Source organism: Dreissena polymorpha, chromosome 11 (assembly GCF_020536995.1).
Source record: "Dreissena polymorpha isolate Duluth1 chromosome 11, UMN_Dpol_1.0, whole genome shotgun sequence".
Taxonomy (NCBI): Eukaryota; Metazoa; Mollusca; class Bivalvia; order Myida; family Dreissenidae; genus Dreissena; species Dreissena polymorpha.
The window spans coordinates 11,090,930-11,113,414 of record NC_068365.1 but is presented as its reverse complement, the minus strand read 5'-3'; the positions used below and the strand labels follow the sequence as shown (position 1 = coordinate 11,113,414).

Genomic DNA, 22,485 nt, shown 5'->3' with positions numbered 1-22,485 from the left:
TCTAATCCCGAAAGAAAAACAAAATACGAAAACAAAATGACCTCTTTATATATTTTTTCGCTGTACTAATTATAAAACAAAACACGGAACTTATTTCCCTAATCAAATTTCGTTTTATTCTTCATACATCGAAATTAAGAGCTTGAAACTCGAAACTGAATGTTTTGTACCGTTTACCTTTCTTGGTTTGATAGAAAGGTAAACGGAAAAAAAAGAGTGGCGTTGCGCTGCTGTCTTGAGGAAGTAACCCATTAGTCGAATATATCGGGCTTTACTTAGCCTCTAAGGGCACTTCTCGTCGTTTGCCTCTTTGCTTTGTAAATGAGGTACGTATTTTACAAAAAAAACTCGTTTTAATCCTATTCTAAGTGGGAAGTCCTAACATTTCAGGAACTGTAATACCTTCTCCCCTATTCCTATTATTATTATCCCTTAAGTCGGCATGACGTTTTAGGAGAAAAATAATCGGCGGCAATGAACCCAAAGTACTTTAACTTACATAATAGAATGTTCAAGTTGCATCAGTACTGCCAATAACATAATAGAAATAGAAATAACATTGAAAAAGAAGAATACATACAAAATTTTTAATTCTTATGCCATTGTAAAGTGCATAGTGTCTTATAAATAATTCCCGATTAGTTTTATTAAGAACGAATACAAGTTACATTTTAAAACTGCACCGTGGTATGTCAAGTGATTTTAGCTCTAAAACGAGAGTTATAACTAAACTCCTTATTTTATTAATATATTAAATTTGCGCATGAAGATAAGAATCTTAACTAAAATTATATTAATAAATGTGCCTATTTTTAATAACTACTTAAACAGCAAATTTAATGTTCCGAACACAGCGCTCTAGATATAGTCAATACTAACAAAATATTTTACTTCCAATGAAATTATCACACCGCTTAAAAATGCTGACTTTATAACCATTCCGTTACATAAAGAAGACAAACATCACGAGTCTAGCCAATAGAAACTACCAGCACGCGTTGCAATGTTCCATTTTAGATCCTGGATGCTTCCTTAAATGACAACTCGAATATCATTATAGAATAGCATTACATCGGTAGCTTAACGTGTTTTTGCTGATTCAATGGTAAATATGAGAAATTTCATAGTGTATTTGAACAGAAGACGCGGATGGCGTGCCGGGACACGAGAGGACGAGGCTGTTAACGGGGCGAGGGATGTCCTGGACCAGGTGAAGGATCAGGCCCGGGCCTTCCGGATTCACCTGAGCCAGCTGACTACTGGGAAGGTGTTAAATGCCGTGAGCCGGCAAGAGGAACGCGCCATCAAGAACGCATTCGCTTGGCTGAACTTTGTAAGAACATTTATTGGCCGAAAAGTGTATTATGTTATGTATTTTATACACATCTAGTTAATTTGAACAGTCATTCGGAAAGTGTTAACAATACTACGTAAACCATTACAAAGCGTTATACAGACGAATTAATTAATTTGTTCCACGTTAAAGTTGTAACTTAAAGGGTATTTTACATAATTGACTGTAATTAGAGGTGATTTTTCTGTAATTTTAATGTAGTGGTCATGTAAAGAGTTTCAAATAATTGTATAATTGGTATTAGCAAACAAAAATTATCCTATAAAGGAAGCATCACACATATTCATGCTTATACAATTTTTCGTGAACCAATAGCTCAAGGCATTACAACCTTTGCTCTGAACATTATAACAACATAGAGTGATACATTCAGGACCGGTGAAGCACACTATAATTTCAACTTGTTGCAAAACACTGGCTGGATGCAAGATCGCTGTGGACACCTTGAACGAGAGCACAACGCCAGCCAGATGCTCGGAGTGTAGGAGCCAGGGAGGCACACGACTTGCAACGCCAGGGCTTCCCTCATGGGAAGTGTACACCATACTAATTCAATTCATATGTTTAGTTAGCAATTACGTGGATCTTTTTTATGTGTTAAACAGATATGAATAGGATGTTACATAATTCGATTATTTTAATTTCTTGAACTGAAAAGCTACGCTCAAAATAAATAGTATATTGTGTCATGATTATTGACATGCATGTTAAAAATTAGAGTGAATTCAATGATTTGAAACATAAGCAGACAGGAACATTGGTATCATAATATAACGTTACTGTAGATCTATTCATTCTTCCATTAGACAAGCCAAAATGAGCTTTGCCCAAAGACTCGACTGTTCATTCTCTATAATCGTGTTCGTCTCATATATTCTTAATAATAATATCACAGGGAGAAAACTTCACAAGCATGTCATTAATTATTTATCTCCAAAATACATCAGCGCAGAGTCACTCGTTTTCCGTTCCGTTTCTCTTTGTTTCAATTTAAAAATACTGATTTGAGCAATATTACAATTGAAACAAAATATGAATAAGGCAATAAGTTTCGTGTTTTGTTTTAAAATTAGTCGATTGGGTTTCCGTTTGTTGTTTTGTTCCGGTCATAAGAAAATCAGAATATGAACTTAATATGCGTTGAATTTCACGTTTCGTATAACGAAAAATGAAAATACGATATATAAAAGGACAAACCTAGAACACTTCATGGCAATGATCATTTGTTGAATACACTTGTTAACCTAATCGATTACAACAAAGGACATTGAAAGCAAGGGTAATATGCGAGTCTTATAATTTAAGACCATAATCTTAAATTAAAATCGCCCCTCGCATGTACGGAACGCTTTGCATTGAATGAAACTTATTTAGATATAAAGCAATTACTTAAGTGTCAGCAATAATGATACCAATATATACCGTATTTTTATGAACACCTTCAACGTTAGCACTATTCAGCACAAAGATCACGGCGGCTGAACTGGACTGATACTCGAGGAGGTGTTCTTTTGATTTTTCATCAACAGTCCCGGGCAGATCAACGAAGACAACGTCTTTCTGAAAAAGTCGTACCTTAACAGTGAATAATATTCATAACATTTATATCAAATGGTGTAAAAATAGAAATGCAGCATGAATATGTTTATCAACATAATATCAGCGAATACTTAAGTCTTTCCTAAACTTAATGAACATATATAAATAAGTTAATAAAGAAAATATTTTATAACGGTAAATGTACTCCTTAATGCTATTTGATTAAGCCCACAATCGAAATAAAAATTTACGTACATTCAATCCTAACGCTGGAACTTGCCAATATACATCGATTTTTTTGACATTGTCGTTGGTAGATCGGCATGTTAATATTTCCTTAAGTTTCTCAACCACTTGCCCTTGAATCCCCATATGTTTTTTCTGATCCCCTTCAATTGTGAAATACGGATCCTCTTCTGGGCCTATTGGATGAACAACACAGACTGTCGATGTTGAAAAGAGCCGGCTGACCGGAAGTACGTCCTCCCCGAGTAGAAGATTAAGAATCGATGTCTTGCCAGCGTTAGTCTCTCCTTTAATGTTTTTGTTAATGCATTGGTAAGTATATACAAATTAAAATAATGGTCACCGAAAATTTATATTGCATATTCAATAACATCTTAAAGCATTTGTTATGTGAATTAATGGGGTCATTAAAATGTATATACCATGCTTATGATGTCTTTTCCTTTCGTGTTAGTTCTAGTAGATGCGTGAGTTTTAGGTATATATGGCAGTTATTAGAGTTCCATTTCATTAAAGCATTACTTTGCGTTTTAGTTGTTGCATAAACGCTATTACCCCGAAAAGGAATTTATTTGTTTGCAACATTGAACGTCGAACAGATATGAAAAAATAATAAATCAAGGAAATGCAAAAATCCTGTTATTGATTTTACCAATACCTGTTGCGTTGCAGAGTATGTTCATAAAATAATAAAACTCCCATCCTAATAAAGTAGGCTGGCTGATGCTCGGATTGTTTTTTTATATATATTCATCTGTTTATAAAGTGACATTTGTGTCTTGTTTAGGAGTGACTGAGGTGGAACTATCAGATGAGGGTTTATTGATTGTATAATTATACTTGCTTTGCTGCCTTGCCCGATACTTGCTTTGTTACTGAGACTGATTATTGCTTTGGTGCTACGACTGACTATGCGACTAATACTTGAATTGACGATGCGACTAATACTTGCGTTGCGACTGATTGTGGTACTGATTCTTATACTTGAATTTGAACTCTTACTTAGTCATGTTTTGATACAGATGATATTTGCCACTGATACTGCCTCTGACCCTTTCAGTCATACTGCCACTGCGTCTTTTAGTGATACTGCTATCGAGACTTGCACTGATACTGCCAATAATACTTCCACTGATAATTGCTAATGACACTTGACGGATTTAGTTCTGATACTGCCACTAATACCATCATTGCTACTGCAACTCATACTGCTTCTGATATAAGGGCTGAGACTGCTATTGATACTGCAACGAAAACTGCTCCTCATACTGAAGGTCCTACTAGTACTGCCATATTCACAGCCACTGATACTCCTTATGGTACTGTTACTAGAAATGCAAGTGATACTGCATGTGTTAGTTCTACTTCTTCTTCCACTGATGTTACCAACGATACTGATGCATACACTGCAACAGGTGCAGTTCCTGATAATGCCACTGAAACAGCCAGTGTTATAGTAAGCGGTACTGCTACTCTTACTGCAACATATAGTTCCATTGAAACCTCCTCTGAAACTTCCACGGATTCACCACTGCTACTGATTCTGATACTGGTAATGCTACTGCTACTTATATTGCTACTGACCCTGCGATTGATACTATCTTTGGTATTTCCGCTAAGACTGTCATTGATAATGCCACTGTTATATGCCCTGTGATACAATAATATGTTTATCAAGTTGTTGATATAGTGTTTCATAACGTGGTAGTCTTTGCGCTACAAATTCTTTATGATCTTTCAAACATGTTACTGCCACTGATACTGCAACTGCAACTGCTACTTATACTCCCACTTATCTATCCACTGATACTGCTGATGTTTCCTATACTCTCCCTTTTACTTCAACTGATACTTCTGCTGGTACTGCCAATTATAATGCTACTTATACTGCCTGTGTTCGTTGTATTGCCGGCGATACAGCCGCCGATCACTTCCGCTGATATAGCCACAAACACTGCCACTTCTTCTACTGATGGTATCGCTGATGCAGATACATGTACTGATGATGATATTTTCATTGAAAATCATTTCCGCGAAAACCAACTGTTGTTTCAACAATTAAGAGACCAATATGAGGGTATTCATGGAAAGTTTGCACTCAAAAATATAACAACGATGAGAACTATCGATATAACATGTAAAAAGGGTGTTGAAGATAAGTTTCAACTAGCAAGGCATATAGCGCATGCAGAAGATGATGCATTTGATAAAATATCACTATGTTATCAACAGGTGAAGTGTGACACTGACTTATAATTATTATTTGTCAGAACAACGGAACAGCGAGAATATGATATCGCTAATCATATTTATTGATTTGTTGATCTGTTGTTTGCATTAAGCGCTAATTTTAACGGTCTTACATATTAATAAATACGAACAATTTACGGGATTTTAAGCAGAAATATGCTTCTATTAACATAATATATCTCATCCTTTAAGCAAGAGTATAAACATTCGATCGAAATTTGACCTCTGATGGTATAACGTCCTTTGTGAATATATCTGTAGTGATTAGTAACGACATATCAATGGTCAATAATACTGTGCATATGCGAAATATGTGATATTTTACTTCTTTATACTGTATCAGTATTTCCACTTCTAAGTGGAAACTGTTTATTTAATAAATTGACCCATCAAGCCTAACAATTAATCAACGGAAGAAGAATATTATAATGTTTCAGCTCACAGAAATAATGAATAAAAAAGATGGCCGGGAAATTTCTGATTTGCTCAACAAGCTTAGAATCAATAAATGCACAGATACACATCCATATAATCTAAAGTAATATAAAAATGTGCATTTTCCTCTTTGTATGACATGAACACACCAAATCTGCTTTGCAATAAGAACGCTTTCTATAAAGCTTTCAATGACTCATTAATTAGTTAAAATGACAGCAAGCTTGGAACGTTCTTATACCACGTCACACCAGTGTTGCGTCGCCAACACTTTCACAAGATACGTATGCTAGCCTTAAGTTGCCAAAATGATCAAAGTATAACTGCAAATCTTCACTGTATGTGATCAGTTCTTTAACCGGTAGTAGTAGATGTAGTAATTTGACTTTACCGTGAACATCAAAACAGACGATTGACTTGCATATGTCGCAACATGTCCTATGAGGAGTATTGAAAAGAAACATATATTACTACCCGCAATATATGGATTCAGTTAGATGAATAATGGCATGGCTTGAAACTAGAGAAAAATACAATAATAGAGTAATATATCATATCGTAATACATGCAACCTGAACACCTATATTCAATATTGAAAGAGCATGTAAACATAGGCACATACGTTTCAAAAATTGCAATTATGTGGAGGGCGTTCAGTACACCGAGCTCAAGTCAGTAGTTTGGGCAAAATCGTTATCGAATAGTAACAGCTTTGCATTTTATTGCACTTGGCCGAGAAGTACCAAGATCAAAATCACAAAATATGAATCTTTATGAGCTTGACTTGCATGTTGATGAACAGGTAGATATAGAGAGGGAAAAACTATTATAAAAATCTTCTATTGACCTTTGTAATACACTTTTAGGTATGCTCGAGTCTGAATTTTTTTTCAAATATTATTTTAAAAGTGATCATCTTTAAATTTTCAAATTGACGATGAACAAGTGAAAAACGACGGACGTCCTACACAAATCAAAACGTTTGTGCTAAGTTGTTGCCATCGAAGACAACATACATGGGTGTGTTCACCGTGATTATCAAGATGAGACAAATCAAGTCAGATACCTCTCCATGGTTTGATTGTGTTGGTCAAAAGAGGTCGACTTGCTAACCTGTATTACATTCAGCGAAGAAACATTTTATTTCGTTTACCTGTATATCGGAGTTGGTTGTAAAGTAAAACAATGTGGTAATTTACACAGCGACCTCTTTGTCATGTACGCATGTTACGGCATAACTCCACGAGCACCTATGTCAATATTTTGATAAATCCGTATAAACCTGTATATCGGAGTTTGTTGTTAAGTGAAAAAATGAGGTAATGTACACAGCGATTCTTTGTCATGTACGCATGTTACGGAATAACTCCACGAGCACCTAGTATGTCAGTATTTTGATAAATCCTTAAACGCTTTGCTTACAAGAAATTTAGGGGCTCTTAAAAAACATGTTTTGTCAAATCATTAAAAAAATCCTACAATCGCAACCAGTTATAAATCTCTACCACAATTAACTATGGATCAACACTTTTAATGCAGTTTGCTCAAAGTGTAATATTAATTCAACGTATGCTGCTATCATATCTTATCAACCGTTCCAGTTTTAGGGCAACATGTCACCATAGAGGATGTATTGTTGCTTTGTAATATTTCTGAGATGGGATGGTAGAGTACGGAAAAACATCAAACCAATTTTGACACGTTTAAAATTTCAATCAACTGATCTGTTACAAAAATTATATCTCTTATACTTAAACATTGCTTGGTAACAGTCATAAAATGTTCAACAGTATATTGTCACTCTAAACCACCATGCCAGGATATTACCTGTGAAAACTGCTTTTTCTGTTTCTGTAAATATACATATTGATTCTGTTCAGATCCCAAGCGTGAAATTTCATTCCCCTATATATGTTACATGTTTTTTTATATAAAAAAATGTCCTTGGTCGAATTCCGAGATTTTTTTAAACCCATGCGAAATATAAACAATCTTACCGGACATGAGGTCCGATAACTGTTAAAATTTACCGGACCACAACATATTTTACCGGACCCTTTTCTTCTTTAACCAAACAATACAAAATTATTTTATAGAGTTTGTTTTAATTATTGAAGTTCTAAAGTTTTGACAATTTTAAATACAATAAAATAACAACTAAAATTAAACCCGTTTTATGAAAAAAGATAAAACTTCCAGTTACAAATGAAGTCAGCTTTGTGATTTTTTTTTAAATTACAAGTAATTGTAAGCAGCAACATAAAACACTTATTCTATCAGATGGGGTAATTACGTGTCAATCAAGATGGCGACACGTCAGGTATATTTCGCGACTGCATCATCCTTATAACTCTTGTCTTATGTTTAAATACCGCTCACTCTTTAGTCATATCAGTAAGAAAGTGATTAGTAATAAGAGGGCTGTAATTTGTGATCCCGCTAAAAAATATTCTAGCGAGTGAAGTGGAGATGTAGAGCAAATATTAATACGAAATAGACGATAAACACTTTCTGACTGCTTGCTAACATCTGTTTTATCTTAACTTTAAATTAAATGTCGAATTAAAATAAGTATAAAACAGTCCGTAGCTGTTTTCTTTTACATTTTCATACTATCGTGTTCATTTTAACTAACGTTTTACATAGTGTTTTTTGTCGAACACGAGGTCCGAGAGTTTTGGAAATATTAATATGTCGTACCAACTAGTTCTTTGTTTTTATTTATCAAAAGCATATCAAATAATTATTGATTACATACGCATCATGTTGCATTTGATAAAATGTCGTAAACTTTTTAAATTGTGTATATATCATTGCATATTATTTCATTTATAAAAATTCCCTTGTTTGTTTGGATTTATTAAATAACTTATCCAATTGCTTAGACCCTCTAAATATCACTATTACAGATGTGTTTTTTTTTAAACTATTAACATACAATGTTATCTAAAGTTCAAAGTATCTGATAGACTGATAGTGTATAATTATTATTTAAGTTGTGGAAATCAGTGCAAATGATCGGTTAAACCATACTGTTACGAACGCGCAGAGCACAGAATTATTTAACTAATTGTTAGTACGTTCTAAAAAAGTGAGATCGGGATTTAGAAAATCTAAATTTAACAACAGGTAAACACTAACTCACCTGCAATAATGATTGTACAATCTGTTCGTAGAAGATCACTTTTATTGTGTTGAATCTTTGTTACAATATCGCACCCGCACCACGCAAAGAGATATGAGGAAAGATCTGTCCACTCTGGATGCCTCTTAAAAGCATTTAAGAGTTCCTCGTAAATTCCTTCAATGCGATTCCTTAATTTGTAATTTGTTGATAAGACCTTTTGAAGGTTTGTCTGCAATTTGAAATAGTTTTCTTCAATGAGTCGTGTGTAAACTTACACTTTATTTTGTACATCCATGTATAATCAATCGGTTCGTAGAACAATTCATAATTTGCAAAAAGCGGAATCGATACCAAGTGCATTTACTGTGTGTCACTACGGAGGTTTGTTTTAAAACTAAACTTAATTATATAAATATTCATTTATTTGCATCAAGTACTATACTAACATAAACTGTTTATGTATTTTCTACTGGCTGAAGATGCAATAAGTCACACCTACAGGTGTATGTTACACGGTTGTAACGTAAAGACATGCTATGTTAATGTTATAATACTAAATTAAATAAAGAACAAGTTGACGCTAAAAGGGAATCTTATCAAAATGTTTCCAGAGTCCCGTTATCACTATATTTTATGTACATAAATACTTTACCTGATTTGAATGATGAAATTCCATTATATTCTGTACATGATTGGCATCGGCATGAATGTAACTACGAATAAAGTCTTTCATCTCCTCCAATGAGTGAAGCTGATGACTTATCCTTCTGTCCTCAAGCCAGTCAAAGGCAGCATCGATGTCCATTCCATCAACGTCTAACTCTGCATCGCCCATGGCTCGACCCACGATAGGATTAGATAGAATTTCCCCTGTCAGTCAATGTCCGTTGTTAACGGACTTGTTAACGAACTGCATGCTTCGAAGTGTTAATAAACAATTCAATATCAGAACATATACTTTCAAATTCAATTGCCATTAACATAGACATACTAATTTAGATTTTTTTAGTTTTCCGAAGTATATAAAGATAATTTAAGTTAAGTGCTATTTCCATTTTATAATCAATAAACGTTTGATAAAAATGATATGTTTGAAAAACAAGTGTAGCTGCAGCTTCTGTCTCTCCTACTTATAATACATGTATATTGTTTCAATCTCTTAGACATTGACGCCAGCAAGAGATAATACTTACATATAAATCATGCAAATAGCAAGAACAGTTGTTTTGTGAAGACCATGTATATTAAATGCTTGAGCCATAAAATGATGTAGTACCTTAATCTATAAAATTATCAGGTAATTGAGTTTTAATGCACCCTAGCAGCAACACATTTTAACAAAGGGTTTGTTTATTAAAAAAAATGCGAAACATATGCAGGGTTTGCAAACACATGTTGTTCATTCAAATTTCGTCAAAAAAGACGGCAATTTAAAGTGAGGAACCAAAACCAACATAATTATGTTTTACTGTCTTATATACAAATTGTGTTAGTTTATGTAGATATATTTTGTGAATATTTAAGAGGCAAAGATTCAAATATGGATTTACGTCTGGCCTTGATGCCGTGCTAAACTATTTTAGTTCTGAAGATAAAGCACACAATAACCCATATGACAAAACGATGATTCAAACATTCACTTCAACATGGTTCAACTGCTTTGTTTCAAATTTTAACGATATCAACCATAAATTTACAAAATAGTCAAAGGCATTTTTGCAAGTATTGATATGCCTTTAACAGACGTTTAAATTAAATTCATATATTCGAAAATATTACAGCATAAGTTTTGTATCAAATCTGTTGAGTAATTTTTGCAGTAGTGAGTGGCACACCGTAATTATGTAATACTTTGAAAAACACCCCTTTTAAGACGATATATTGTTATTATACTCCAAACAATGTCGCGATGTGATATCACGATTAACTCCCAAATGACTTGGATGTGTATTTTGCCTACTTGACATAAACGCATTCCAATAGCTTATTTATATGCCTGAGGGTAATTTCTGGAAATTGTACTTGAATTAAAACGACACAGACAAAAACTCCAATATAAAAATTAAATGTTAACTCCATCAGTCGAAAACCTTTGAAAGGAACCCTGCAATTTAGAGCTGACCACCAGCTAAAAATAGACTAAGCAAGTTAATATATTCCTGATTAACCAGTCTTAGCAAGCATGGTAAAATAACATACATCAACAAACTTAAACATTCAAATTTAATATTGCTTAAAAAAGAATGCGGCTAGCAAAAGTCATCAAATAAAGCACCAGATGAATAAAAGCAGTTCGACAGAAATAAACAGTAGTTTAACAGACCAAACGACAAGAGAACTTGAATTGTAATGTTAAACATAAATAAGCACATGAAGAACCAGCACAGATTCTTCAATTTTATTGAGAAGGCAAATGTGGATTTTTGCTTGACCCTTTAAGAAACGACAAAGCTTTAAATGATACAACCGACAAGGCTAACATTTTTTTTCAACAATACAACTCCGTATTTATACGCGAGGACCATCGCCACAGGGGAAACTATCTCAAACCATGAATATAGAGAGAGGGAATACATGGTCGTTGCCTAGATGGGGAAAGTTTATCCGTTGAGGCTTAGGACAAGAAAATAGGGCGAGCTTTAGCCATTACGGCACCAACCATGTATTCGATTTATCCTGCTTCATTTTAAATTATGTCGTTAACACATTTTATCAACGACACATGATTTACTGGCATAACACAATAATTATTTTGGTTGTGCCTCCTACATGTACACATCATTCCTTACCACCGAATAACTACCAATTGTGTCACGTACAAAAAGTTCCAAATCAAACTGTTCCTTTTAGTACTTTCCTATTGAATCGGGAATGTAATTTTTTATTGTTAGAAATTGAAAACAATATGCAACAGCAAATCAAAAACTTTATCTGATTTGAACAGAAAATTGAACTAAATGACTTGCGCATTCAATGTAGCTCAACTGATATAAATAAAATTGAGCCACAAATCAACAAAAGACTCAAAATTTATTATAATTACAAGCAGCACGTTAATTGGATAATTAAAATATCGATTGCAGCTGAAACTCTGCTGTAGATTAGATCGATTACACTATGAAAGCATTGAAAGCGTCATATGTATTATAAACGACACGCTGGCCTCAATGGCAACTTTAATCTAAAGATTATTACAATAAAGTTAAAACGACATACACGCGCATTGCCCATCCCTTTATCGAAATTTATTTTAAACCAAAATTATTTTTTTGCTATCGAAGTTAAAAAATTATGCATGACACACGCACAATCTGAAATACGTTTTGGATTTGTTCGATGCTTTAAACAAATTTATCAGTGATATCAATAAATATCATTAAATCGAACAACAAAAAACACACTTTATTTGAATAGAAATAAAATTGACTGTTAAAAAACCACCATGTCCAAATTATTTTCCTCAAAACAGTACATCACACAAATGAAATCACACGAAATACGTCATAACATGCGTAATCAAGGAATGTCAAAAAAAAAAGGGAAAGCTGGTTCGGTAATATATCTTAAAGAAATAAATAAAACAAGATGATATGTAATAAAAACGATAACACACATCAGAGCGTTTGTTTTTACATTCATGATGCGTCTCAATAAATTGCAAAGGTTAAAATCTAGACCACGTTAATCGGCGCGTATGAATACGTTCTGACGGGAGATCATGGTCAGATGATCTACTGCCGGAGATCAACTAGTTGATTCGGTCACTGTCCGTAATGTCAAAGTAAGGCCTAACGGCCTTGCACACTACGACAAGTAAGTGTGACCTATCTGATCGCTTGTTTAAAGTGTACTGATTTATTTTTAAATACATAAGTGACTGCTAAAATACCCATAACACACCAGACGGTAGTATGTAAGAACAACACAAGTTCAGTCTCATTAACCTAAGGTTGTGCAATTAATACATGATATGACACCTATTGGATTGACAGTAAAGCTGTCAATTCAATAGATAAATTCATCCGGGTAAATTTATTAATAATTTGTAATGAGATCACACTATTAAATCGTTGATGTGCAAGGCATAAGGCCACACCATGAAAATGTTATTTTTGTAATTAAATTATTTTTCAAATGTTCAATAGATAATGTTATTACGTCGTACATACCTTATTTTCATCTAACAATATGTGTGCGCTTCATGGTATAACAATCTTAACAAAAATTAGTACTGAATGACTTAATATAAAGAAGTGAAACTCCAGTTGCTCCAGCAGTATTGCATTCCTAGTATACACAGCGTTACAAGTTCGTGGTTCTTTATTTATGGCAAGTAACCAATTGCCAAAACAGTACGGCACAATACGAAACAACATATACACATAGTAGAATAAAGCTGGGGGCCCAGCAACTAAAATAAATTTAACATCATACGTCATAATTATCGTTGAAACAACCATTTGTCTATGCAAAACGTGATTGTCAAATTGTAAAAAATACAAGTTTCACAAATGGTCCCGCTTTAATATAAAAATGTGGATGATATGAGACAATGTAACTGTAAATTGTAATGATATGGAATAAAACTACAAGTTCAATCGCGTTTATTAAGTATCCGGCTCTCTCGTCACGCGTTGTTCATGTTACGACAAAGGTGTTGTTCGGCTGTGACGTCATGCGTTGCTAATTGAACATCGATGTTTTTGTCCGGCGATGACATCAGGCTTTTAAAATGGCCTAAATAAGATGTTGTTCACGTTGAATACGTTATTGTTGTTAGGGTTGTTGTCAAGAATAAGAAGCTCGTTTGCAAACGACAGCATCGTGTGCATGAAAAATAATCCTTGATTTAAATGACGTGATTAAAAAATCAGAAACTTTGCAGAATGAGAAGAGAAGTTAGTCATGTCCTTCAATCCTAAAAGATGTTGTATCCATATTATGTTGCATAACAGACGAACCATAACTTTACAACTCCACCTTAAAAGGCCACATTTTTCACACAGATGGTGTAACTAAAGACGTGTGAGCCCAGCTTCCCACAAACCTATAATGATGGTGCGACCATTTAAGTACTTTTTGAAGAGATGACAGACATTTTAAATTCATTTGTTCCATTGTTTTTAATTCAAGGACAAAATAAAAGAGCCTTAGTAAAACAGGTTGTTTATCAAACATTACTTAGATAAAATGCATGCACACATTGGCATCTTCTTTGATGACGATTATTCACAAACTCATCAAGATCCATGGTTATCAAATTTAAACTTTTTGCGCTAGATAGCGGACAAGGTTAATCTGATAAATTTTATATTAAGGGCGATAACAAAGAAGTGCTTGAGGCAATGAGGCTGGTAATCGATGTTGGATGAGAAGATGTGCCCGCATTCATAATCAATACGTTTCATTATAACCTCATTCATACTATTTAAGAGAATGGAAACTAATTATTTTGTCATTTACCCATATTTCAAGGATCCGATCGGACTGGTTAATGACATTGACCGACAATATATATGCAGACAAACATGGTTAGAAAATTGTGTGATGAACCGATTTAAACTGTTAGAGACCTAAATTTACAAATGCATTTTGTTTTCACGCTTTGTGTACATCAAGGGCAAAATAATAGATGTACTTTAGGCGATTTGGCTTATATCGAACCTGGCGTAGATATTAGGTAGGAACTAGGTACAATAACTCTCCTTTGTATAAGAACTAAGCCTAATTATAAATTTGCTAAACATGGTAAAATGATATTACTTTAAGTATGTAAAATTGGCATATAGAAATACGTTTTGAAACGGAAAGAATACCACTTGTTAAAGCAATTCGGCTAAACCGGTATGCCTCTATTGAAATCTCTGGTTTTCAATATGCATTGTTACATCAAATGTTTCTGCCCTGTCTAGGCTTGAGAGAGATTGACCGATGGACGTTTGAAAGCTCGGATCTTTCATCTTAATTAGTCACATAGAGCGAATACGTATACTAAGTTTTGTGATTTAAAATTACAACCTTACCCATTGAATGTTAAAACGTCCAAGTTTAGAAGTTACCTTTAGTAGATTTATAACTTTATTACATAGATAAAATATAAAGTGAGAAAAATGGCGAACATCCGTTTCAAGTCCGCTTAATTAAAGGTATGGTAATTTATTTTATGTGGATGTTATGTAGTCGAAGATGCGTAAATATGTGTAATAAAAAGTCATATAAATACAAACATAAGGGAATTTTTTATAGATAAATATAAATGAAAACGACCAAATGTTTGTAACGTATTTAAAGAAATGCTGTCTGAACAACATTGAGCCAATGTAATACTGCAATATTGTATAACAACTTTTAAACTTAGAAACTTGTTTTTATGCACTATAGTTAACGATCAAAATAATCCAGTGATAACATGTATCATATATCCATACATGTGGGTACATCAATTCTTCAAAGGTAAATATATGCCTCTCTCTGAAATTGATTATTCTTAAATGTTTTGCTTGTAAGCCTGTTTACAATAACTGCAACTACGTCTGCGTAAATTTCCTATACACGTGAATGTGTATACCTAGCTCAATTATACTGCATATGTTTGTTCATATTAGGCATGTGATTGGTATTGTTTTATGTGTAAACACAGGTGTATACTCATGAAATTAGGTCGAATGCACTATGAAATAAACACACAACTCTAAACTATAGTATGCTTAGAAATTAACAAGCAGGACAGAAACCCCTTATTATTCAATGCAGTCCTCTATATATGGTAATTAACCAATTGACACACAGTGACACATTAAAGCATGCACTAAACAAGAACCACGCGTATATAGCAAACGCACAATGAACAAGACTGGGGTAACTGCATTGGAGCTGTCAATTAAAGGCATAGGTGTTTTGACCGGTTTTATAGAGTACATGTGTATAAAACTCATGACTGTCCAACAACAGTACACTAAGAATGTTTAATCGAAACCTTCGCATCGAAACAAGTCAACATAATTATATGCATACCCAACGTAAGTCTTATCCCTCTGAGTATTGTGAAACAATACTGGATCCTTACACACAGAACCTTTTTATAAAATGGGACGAGATACTATCGAGATTAATACGCATCTAATCGCTACTTCAAAACAAGCAGTGTAACATCCATGCTCCAACATCTTTAATTGGAAACAATTGAAGCAAGTGTAAACAATGCACACCATGATAGATTGAAAGTTAGTCGTTCAACTTGTAAATTTCAGAAACTGATTAAAACCAAATCCACCACCATGTGCTACTCACTTCTCCAAAGTGCAGGTATATCTCAACATTCACAATCTACTGCAATCACTAATTTTGCCCTCAGTGCATAACTCAAGTGAACAACTTGCCAACGCATATTTCTTAAACTTGGAATCCTTCAAGTAAGGAGTGCCTAACATGTCTATTTAACTAAATGTTTAGCATTCAGCTGTAGTTAAATAGTTAATGATACTTGGGCCTGGAAAACAGCGTTATTGCAGCTGGTATTATTTTTACAATTATTTTACTATTTATCTGTGAAGCGGCTATACTATTTCCATCTTTTCTTTCGTCTGTTTGACCGGTAACCACGCATCTCATTATATTCAAGTGAGACAGAGCAGACATAACATGTTCATTTTAACGAAGATGAATTTTCAAGAAAATTTAGCACACATCATTATTTGGACTGTCAAATGCTGAAGAAACAGCTCACGTTATAAAAGAAACGATATCCGGTTTAAAACAATCTATAAACATACAAATATATCAAAATTTAAAGTCAATTCTATCGCACATTCAGGGCGGGATACCAACTTTTAGCAATTTAATTGGTGCAATTGGTTTAAAAATCTGACATTCATACTATTCAAATACTACTTGAGTTTCAATTAAATCAATTTAAAAGAAATATAACTTTTTTAAGTACTCAAATTTTATTAAAGCGATTTTATTTCAAAGTTGTCCGTGCCGTTAAATGGCTCAATATCAAACATCTGTTCAGGCTGCAACAGTATTTTGTGTGAATCTTTCATCAGTGTTCAAACAAAACACCCTGAAATAAATAGCTAGGTAATGAAACATAGAGCTCTGATTGTATAAGATCGTTTTTGTATTATATACTTTATTCAACTCGGTTTTGAATAAGCATTATAAAGAAGTGAAACTCCAGCTGCTGGAGCAGTATTGAATTCTCATTAAAAGCAATTAGTTGGTCCTTTATTTAAGGCAAGTGACCGATTTCCCAAACAGTACAAAACAGCACAATACAGCACAATACAAACCAACATAAACACAAAATATGAATAAAGCTGGGGTCACCGATTTGGAACGGTCAATGCAAAGCAGTGGGGGTTTAAACCGGTTATAGAGCGCTCAACCTCACACTTGGCCCAGCAATATTCATAATACATTTAAGTGTAAATGAAATTTAACGTCATAGCATTGTAACTCAAATCAAACAATAATAAAAGGGAATTAAAACGCATTCAATTTAATTACAATTTAATTACTCAATGGTATTGAAGATACCAGAGCAACAGAGTTACAACTTTTTGACGAACGATCAAATGAAACTACAAACAAGTGTCAACTGCATTCCTTCTTTATAGCAAATATAAGAATATAGCGTCATTAAGTTAATATTTCAGATAATCATCGCGCAAATACAGGAAGAAGCAGCAATAATGGGTGTAAAAATTCCATATTACATTGCTTGGTTGTTTATGTCACTGCTAAAAATTAAATTAATACTAATTAAATAAAAAAAGAAAAGCCTACCAGAGAGAAAAAATATAAATAAAATTGAACGTTATAAACCCAATGACATATGCATGTAGCTTACAACTGGAAAGTTGATCGTATGACGTCAAAAAATACATGTACCCAGGAACAGAGAAAGAGTTATGACGTAATTGACAGGCGAAGACACAATGACGTGAAAAAAATCCAGGGGCAGTACTGTAAAGTTATAATAAAACTATTAATGGGGGGCTACTGCAAAATTGTACTACTAATAAAACAAGTTTAGTTGATTAAATATTAAGAATCAAATATATAAAAATAGTAATTCCAGTAAAGCGACATTATTGGAATACACAGTATATAGGTGTTTTGACAACTGACTACAGAAATGATTTGATGTACGATTTGAGTCAAAATGTAGTTTTCATGCAGATTTGTTCATACGACACAAAGACACAATTTTGTTAAACAGTGAAAAATGCCTATAATATCACTAATCATTCCAAATTTTAATAGAAGAAAGATATAGTAAATCGAAAACCATCAAACACGTGTTTTTAAGTACATAAGCATCGTATCCTTTTGATAAAAACAAGTTAATTAAAAGTTTAATTAGAGCATTAGGTTTAACATATTTTAATTTGCGGACACGCTTCAAAACATCTCCGTAAAATGATGGATGGGAGATTCCATTATTTAAATGCCATTTTAAAGAAACATTATATTTTGAAATTAAATCACCATACTTAGAGTAAAATTTAGAAAATTTACTTCTTATGTTATGATACAAAAAGCCTTGTTTTAGCAATTTTTTCGTTAATATTAGATTACGATCATTAAAATCTTTAATACATGAACATGCTCTGGCATAACGTACCAACTGCGAAATGTAAATACCATAGGAAGGTTCTTTAGGTATGTTGCCATCTAGGAATGGAAAATTTACAATTTCAGAGTTAAAATCGTCCCGTTCGTCTAATAAACTAGTTTTGATCAAATTATTATTAATAGTTAAATGTAAGTCTAAATACGCAGCGTCTGTATTGGATATACACGATCTATTTGGGACTAGTTCTTTTGGGTAGATTTTGTGAATATATTGTTCAAATAATGGATTATCTTAATTAAGTATGTCATCAATGTACCTACTAGTAAGGTTAAAACAATTAATCAAATCAACTTGCTTAGTTTTAGATAATTCTGGATAATTCTAACATAAATTCGCTTTCATAACAATATAAAAAAAAGGTCAGCTATAAGTGGCGCACAATTAGTACCCATAGGAACGCCAATAATTTAAATATTTTACCATTAAATTCAACAAACAAGTTATCCAGAAGAAAAGTAAGTGCTGCACAAAAGTCAAGACCAGTCCAAATGATGTAATTATCTAATATCTTATTAGTAAAAAAAGCTGTTTAAGTGTTTAAAGCTAGATACAAACACTTCTCTCTAGCAAAAGTTTTTTCAATCAAAGAAACAAGTTTGGATTTTATTAAAGCTTGAGGAAGCGTTGTATATAGTGTAGAAAAATCATAAGTACTTACCTGTGACACCTTATATTTGTTATTTTCAATTTTATCAATAACTTCTAAGGTGTTTTTTATTGACAAAAATAGGTTAATATTACTATTTTCATAAACTTTATTACAAAATTTAGCTATATGATATCTAATAGCACTCAATGCAGATGTAAGATACACTGATAATTGTTTGGTGGTACAAGACACTGAATTAGCGATAAAACGACTTTTATATGGCGTCTTATGTAATTTAGGTATCCAGTAAGGTGATGGCAATTTCTTGCCAGTAATATTGACTATTACATTTAATGTTATGCATTGGGCAATATGGTCGGTAATAATTTCATTAGCAATATAATACGTTTTCAAAAGATTATATTAATATTGAATTTACAGACTTGATGTACAAACAATAATGTTTAACACATATATCGTTTGATCATAAGGAATAAAACCTTACTTGTATGTGAATTATCAGAATGTTTGCGGAGTTTTGCTTAAGATAAAACATTAACAAATAATTCTAAAAAAATGTTAACTATTCATTGGCAATTCAATTCATGAATATGAATAAGTTTAGTAAGTACTCTTTCTCTTTTTTTATATTCGGTGTGTATTCTTTCTTGAACTTATTTTTCTGAAGTCAAAGCTATTTGTCATTTTGAAGAAAACAAACTGTAATTAAATTCATAGTTACTGGCCAAACATATGATGCATTATATATTTGAAATAAACATCAAACATATACCCAAAACAAAAGTATTGTGTGGATATCGTGAACAATGTTTTGGATTCATATGGTTTCATATGACTGGCCAACATATGTTTTAACAAGTACATTATCAAACATAAGTTTTGATAAAAATCGTTTGTTGAAAAAATAATGTTTCAAGTTTAACATCACTATTTGCAATATATTCCATCCCGTGTTTAGGTGTAGATGGAATAGTTTCATACCTATGGAAAGTTTGCTAAAGGGACATTTTTCGTGGATAGTAACAGTACTTGACTACCTGAAATGACTAACACGCATTAAATTTCATGTTACGATCCTATGTCACATTGAGCAGTGCGATCCATGTAGCCTGTCAAGGCAGGGTTCTAAGACAAATACCGGGATGAACTTGTTTGTGTATCTCTACTGACGAATGACGGAGAACACTCGAGCACAACTAGAACCATGCAGGAACGTTCAGTTGTTTTAAATAATGCCAAACATGTCGCATGTTTTACAACTTGAACGTTTATCAAATGTTATGGTTTGGATTGACTCTATTAATCCGATTGAGATGCAATAGGGTATTTTACTGATGCTACTAAATATAGCACCAGAACGCAAAGTAAATGATGAATGCACAATATACGAAAACATACGCACATACACTGAAGATGAACAGTATAACATTATAGCGTATTACCCATTTTCCCCAAGACTTTGAATGGCCTGAATTGAGCAAACTTTAACAGAATAGATACTTCGGGAAGAAAATATATCAACATACCCTTTACCTCGAGCTTAAAGGTTGACAAACTGACATATTGGAGATAATTGCTAAAGCTTGAGTGAAGCTGCTAAATTTCATACGGTACACAGACCCGATAATATAAAAACTTTAGCAAAACCGAACATAATATAAATACAATTTGCCTCTAATGAATTAAAAACTCTACAATAACAATTATGTTGTGAAGCAATTAAAGTATAATCAACATTCTTTAATCAAGATAATACCGGTAATGATATATTAATTTTGGAAATAGGCTATTATCATGTTCATCCTGTAAAACCTTCATATGGTTCCTGGGGTGTACGAAAACTGTATTCGTCGATTTGCTCAGGGTTGTTGAGACCCACATGAGATGTTAACCAACCGGGGACAGTTTAAGTATGTGTGTATAACTATGTTTTATATCCCAAAGACAATGGGTTAGGTCTATTCTAGTGGGGCAGTCAGCAAGGTAATTCTGGGTTTCTGTCTGTGTGGCGGGAAGGATGCTATGTCGTTGACAGATACTGGTAATGCATCTAAGGTCATGAGTTACGCTTTCAATGACAATATTAAACGAGAAATTGCGCTTTTCGTTTGTAACGCATTAACCAAAAATGAAACACATGCACTCATCATAGGCTTTTAAGGTACTACTATCGACTCGCATTCACTTCTTGTTTGGAATGTTGAGCTCTCTCAAATACATGTAAATTCTTATGTGGAACAAACACATCGTTCTCGATCGTTTCGTCGTTTTACTAATTTCAGCCATGAAATTCACTGCAAACTATATAGTTCGTTCGTTCTCAACAGCCTATAATTTATCTTTGAAAATATCAGGGTTAAACGTTTAAGTTACAGTTTTTTAATCACTGATGTAAACATGTATACAATTTAAAACTCTTTATTTTTCAAGCACAGGCATTACCTTCTATCTCCACATTATTCTTTTTTCACAGTATCTGATATTTCTACAGTGATTGAAAATAGCAATAAATACACATATAAATATTTGGTTACCTTTTACAATTGCCTAACCTTCACTACATAGTTGTGAGCAGCATGCAAACAAATTGGAAGCTGCTAAGATATGAATTTTAAATCATTTACATAACCCTAATCAATCATCAATAAACTCTTTTGCAACAATTCTTAAATTCGACACACATCGGTGCAATCTTGAAACATCGTAACCAAATACATTAAAAAATAAATGATGTTGTTTACTCAATAAACAACTGACTATTTAAGACGAATGACTTTTTAAGCAATCGAATAACTCAAAACTCATAATTTCAATCAAATTGTAAAAAGAGAAAATTGACATACCTTTTTAACTTGCAGGTGAGGCACAACCTGTTTTAGAAACCGATATGTCTTAACTAACAGAACATGCTTTTAAATGTAAATCTAAAAATACTGTTTATTTTTCTTTTAATGTCTTTTTAGCGTTTATACAAGTTTTTCACAATATAAAACACCAAACACCTAAGACACCTGTATGCAAAGCGTTTACACATTCTAATTCAGAACAAACGATACCTTGTTATCAGATATCCGTTCTCGATGTTTCAATGAACTGTCATGTATATGAAACATATCTTTAATCGTGTGTCCTTTGCGAGATATGATTGTACTTATAAAAATACCAGAAGGCAATTGACCTATTAGTAGAGAATAGATGGTTGGTGACTTTTGATATCATGTGATATCAGACGAGTCTGATATGGCGTAGGAAAAGGCAAGGCTTGTCTAGCCTTTTCATCC

The 22,485-nt window shown here is 33.1% G+C and overlaps 1 protein-coding gene across 2 annotated transcripts in view; it reads right to left on the bottom strand.

The window, feature by feature from the left end:
* LOC127851488 (uncharacterized) overlaps positions 1-22,210 on the bottom strand; it is a 37,741-nt gene extending 15,531 nt beyond the window's left edge. For both annotated transcript variants that reach the window (XM_052385289.1, XM_052385290.1), the window contains exons 1-5: positions 22,048-22,210; positions 9,604-9,868; positions 8,970-9,180; positions 3,149-3,426; positions 2,777-2,914 (exon numbers count right to left, since the gene is read on the bottom strand). In XM_052385289.1, coding sequence (XP_052241249.1) covers positions 2,777-2,914; positions 3,149-3,426; positions 8,970-9,180; positions 9,604-9,786 — 810 coding nt within the window. In that variant the 5' untranslated portion in view covers positions 9,787-9,868; positions 22,048-22,210. The remainder of the gene's footprint in view (positions 1-2,776; positions 2,915-3,148; positions 3,427-8,969; positions 9,181-9,603; positions 9,869-22,047) is intronic.
* Positions 22,211-22,485: the final 275 nt, after the last annotated feature.